The sequence below is a fragment of the Xyrauchen texanus genome, chromosome 31 (assembly GCF_025860055.1).
Source record: "Xyrauchen texanus isolate HMW12.3.18 chromosome 31, RBS_HiC_50CHRs, whole genome shotgun sequence".
NCBI classification, from domain to species: Eukaryota; Metazoa; Chordata; class Actinopteri; order Cypriniformes; family Catostomidae; genus Xyrauchen; species Xyrauchen texanus.
The window spans coordinates 5,309,106-5,311,605 of NC_068306.1; the positions used below are offsets into that span (position 1 = coordinate 5,309,106).

Genomic DNA, 2,500 nt, shown 5'->3' on the forward strand with positions numbered 1-2,500 from the left:
GTGTGTGTGAGTGTGTGTTTGTGTGTGTGTGTGTGTGTTTTAGTGTTCGTTTGGCATGTGTCTGATGGTATGTGTGTGTGTGAGTGTGTGTTTGTGTGTGTGTGTGTGTTTTAGTGTTCGTTTGGCATGTGTCTGATGGTATGTGTGTGTGTGAGTGTGTGTTTGTGTGTGTGTTTGTGTTTTAGTGTTCGTTTGGCATGTGTCTGATGGTATGTGTGTGTGTGTGTGTGTGTTTGTGTGTGTGTGTTTTAGTGTTCGTTTGGCATGTGTCTGATGGTATGTGTGTGTGTGAGTGTGTGTTTGTGTGTGTGTGTGTGTGTTTTAGTGTTCGTTTGGCATGTGTCTGATGGTATGTGTGTGTGTGAGTGTGTGTTTGTGTGTGTGTGTGTGTTTTAGTGTTCGTTTGGCATGTGTCTGATGGTATGTGTGTGTGTGAGTGTGTGTTTGTGTGTGTGTGTGTGTGTTTTAGTGTTCGTTTGGCATGTGTCTGATGGTATGTGTGTGTGTGAGTGTGTGTTTGTGTGTGTGTGTGTGTTTTAGTGTTCGTTTGGCATGTGTCTGATGGTATGTGTGTGTGTGAGTGTGTGTGTGTGTGTGTGTGTGTGTTTTAGTGTTCGTTTGGCATGTGTCTGATGGTATGTGTGTGTGTGAGTGTGTGTTTGTGTGTGTGTGTGTTTTAGTGTTCGTTTGGCATGTGTCTGATGGTATGTGTGTGTGTGAGTGTGTGTTTGTGTGTGTGTGTGTTTTAGTGTTCGTTTGGCATGTGTCTGATGGTATGTGTGTGTGTGAGTGTGTGTTTGTGTGTGTGTGTGTGTTTTAGTGTTCGTTTGGCATGTGTCTGATGGTATGTGTGTGTGTGAGTGTGTGTTTGTGTGTGTGTGTGTGTTTTAGTGTTCGTTTGGCATGTGTCTGATGGTATGTGTGTGTGTGAGTGTGTGTTTGTGTGTGTGTGTGTGTTTTAGTGTTCGTTTGGCATGTGTCTGATGGTATGTGTGTGTGTGAGTGTGTGTTTGTGTGTGTGTGTGTGTTTTAGTGTTCGTTTGGCATGTGTCTGATGGTATGTGTGTGTGTGTGTGTGTGTGTGTGTGTGAGTGTGTGTGTTTTAGTGTTCGTTTGGCATGTGTCTGATGGTATGTGTGTGTGTGTGTGTGTATGTGTGTGTGTGTGAGTGTGTGTGTTTTAGTGTTCGTTTGGCATGTGTCTGATGGTATGTGTGTGTGTGAGTGTGTGTTTGTGTGTGTGTGTGTTTTAGTGTTCGTTTGGCATGTGTCTGATGGTATGTGTGTGTGTGTGTGTGTGAGTGTGTGTGTTTTAGTGTTCGTTTGGCATGTGTCTGATGGTATGTGTGTGTGTGTGTGTGTATGTGTGTGTGTGTGAGTGTGTGTGTTTTAGTGTTCGTTTGGCATGTGTCTGATGGTATGTGTGTGTGTGAGTGTGTGTGTGTGTGAGTGTGTGTGTTTTAGTGTTCGTTTGGCATGTGTCTGATGGTATGTGTGTGTGTGAGTGTGTGTTTGTGTGTGTGTGTTTTAGTGTTCGTTTGGCATGTGTCTGATGGTATGTGTGTGTGTGAGTGTGTGTTTGTGTGTGTGTGTGTGTTTTAGTGTTCGTTTGGCATGTGTCTGATGGTATGTGTGTGTGTGTGTGTGTGAGTGTGTGTGTTTTAGTGTTCGTTTGGCATGTGTCTGATGGTATGTGTGTGTGTGTGTGTGTGTGTGAGTGTGTTTGTTTTAGTGTTCGTTTGGCATGTGTCTGATGGTATGTGTGTGTGTGTGTGTGTGTGTGTGTGTGTGTGTGAGTGTGTGTGTTTTAGTGTTCGTTTGGCATGTGTCTGATGGTGTGGAAGATCCAGTCCATCTTCGTGGTCCAGCCTCCATGATGAGCGTCATTCATTTGTTTGGTAAAGTATTCCAGCGCGTCCTGCTGGTTTTTCTCCAGCGCCAGAGTTTTCCGCAGATACGCGATGTCATCAAAACTCTGAAGCTCCGGCATCCCACATCCCAACAACAGAGAGAAGAGATTGATGAAGAGACTGGCGTGCTGACGGATGGCAAGATACGCTTTATAACACATCTCCTGAAACCTGACAGACACAGAACTCTTGTTACCATTCAGCTTATATGATCATATATTTACACCACGGGTCACATGTTTGCACACACAAACTCATTTCTAGTGCTGAGGAACTACTATATTATAATATTTAACCTCGTGTGACCCCGCATGCACATGTGTGCACATTGTATTTCGGCTTCTCTATATGCAACGCATCATTTACATGAATTTAAACCAACTGAATTCTGTTACAAGAATCTAGACTGTCATTTAAGAGTTAAACTTCTGACGCACAAGTCACATGACACGACAACATGCCGTTTATTTACTACAGGTGCAGCGCCAACAAAAGAAATCACTAGATAGGGAGCAAGGGAGCATCCTATAGTTCTCTATGCAGTTAAGTGCATTCACTAAATAGGGAGCAAGGGAGCATCCTATAGTTCTC

At 43.8% G+C, this 2,500-nt stretch overlaps 1 protein-coding gene across 2 annotated transcripts in view; it reads right to left on the reverse strand.

Annotated features, from left to right (window-relative positions):
- Positions 1 to 2,500, reverse strand: part of zgc:158659 (uncharacterized protein LOC791141 homolog) — a 39,485-nt gene that overhangs the window by 1,254 nt on the left and 35,731 nt on the right. For both annotated transcript variants that reach the window (XM_052100860.1, XM_052100859.1), the window contains one exon: positions 1 to 2,080. This exon is cut by the window's left edge and continues 1,254 nt beyond it. In XM_052100860.1, coding sequence (XP_051956820.1) covers positions 1,807 to 2,080 — 274 coding nt within the window. In that variant the 3' untranslated portion in view covers positions 1 to 1,806. The remainder of the gene's footprint in view (positions 2,081 to 2,500) is intronic.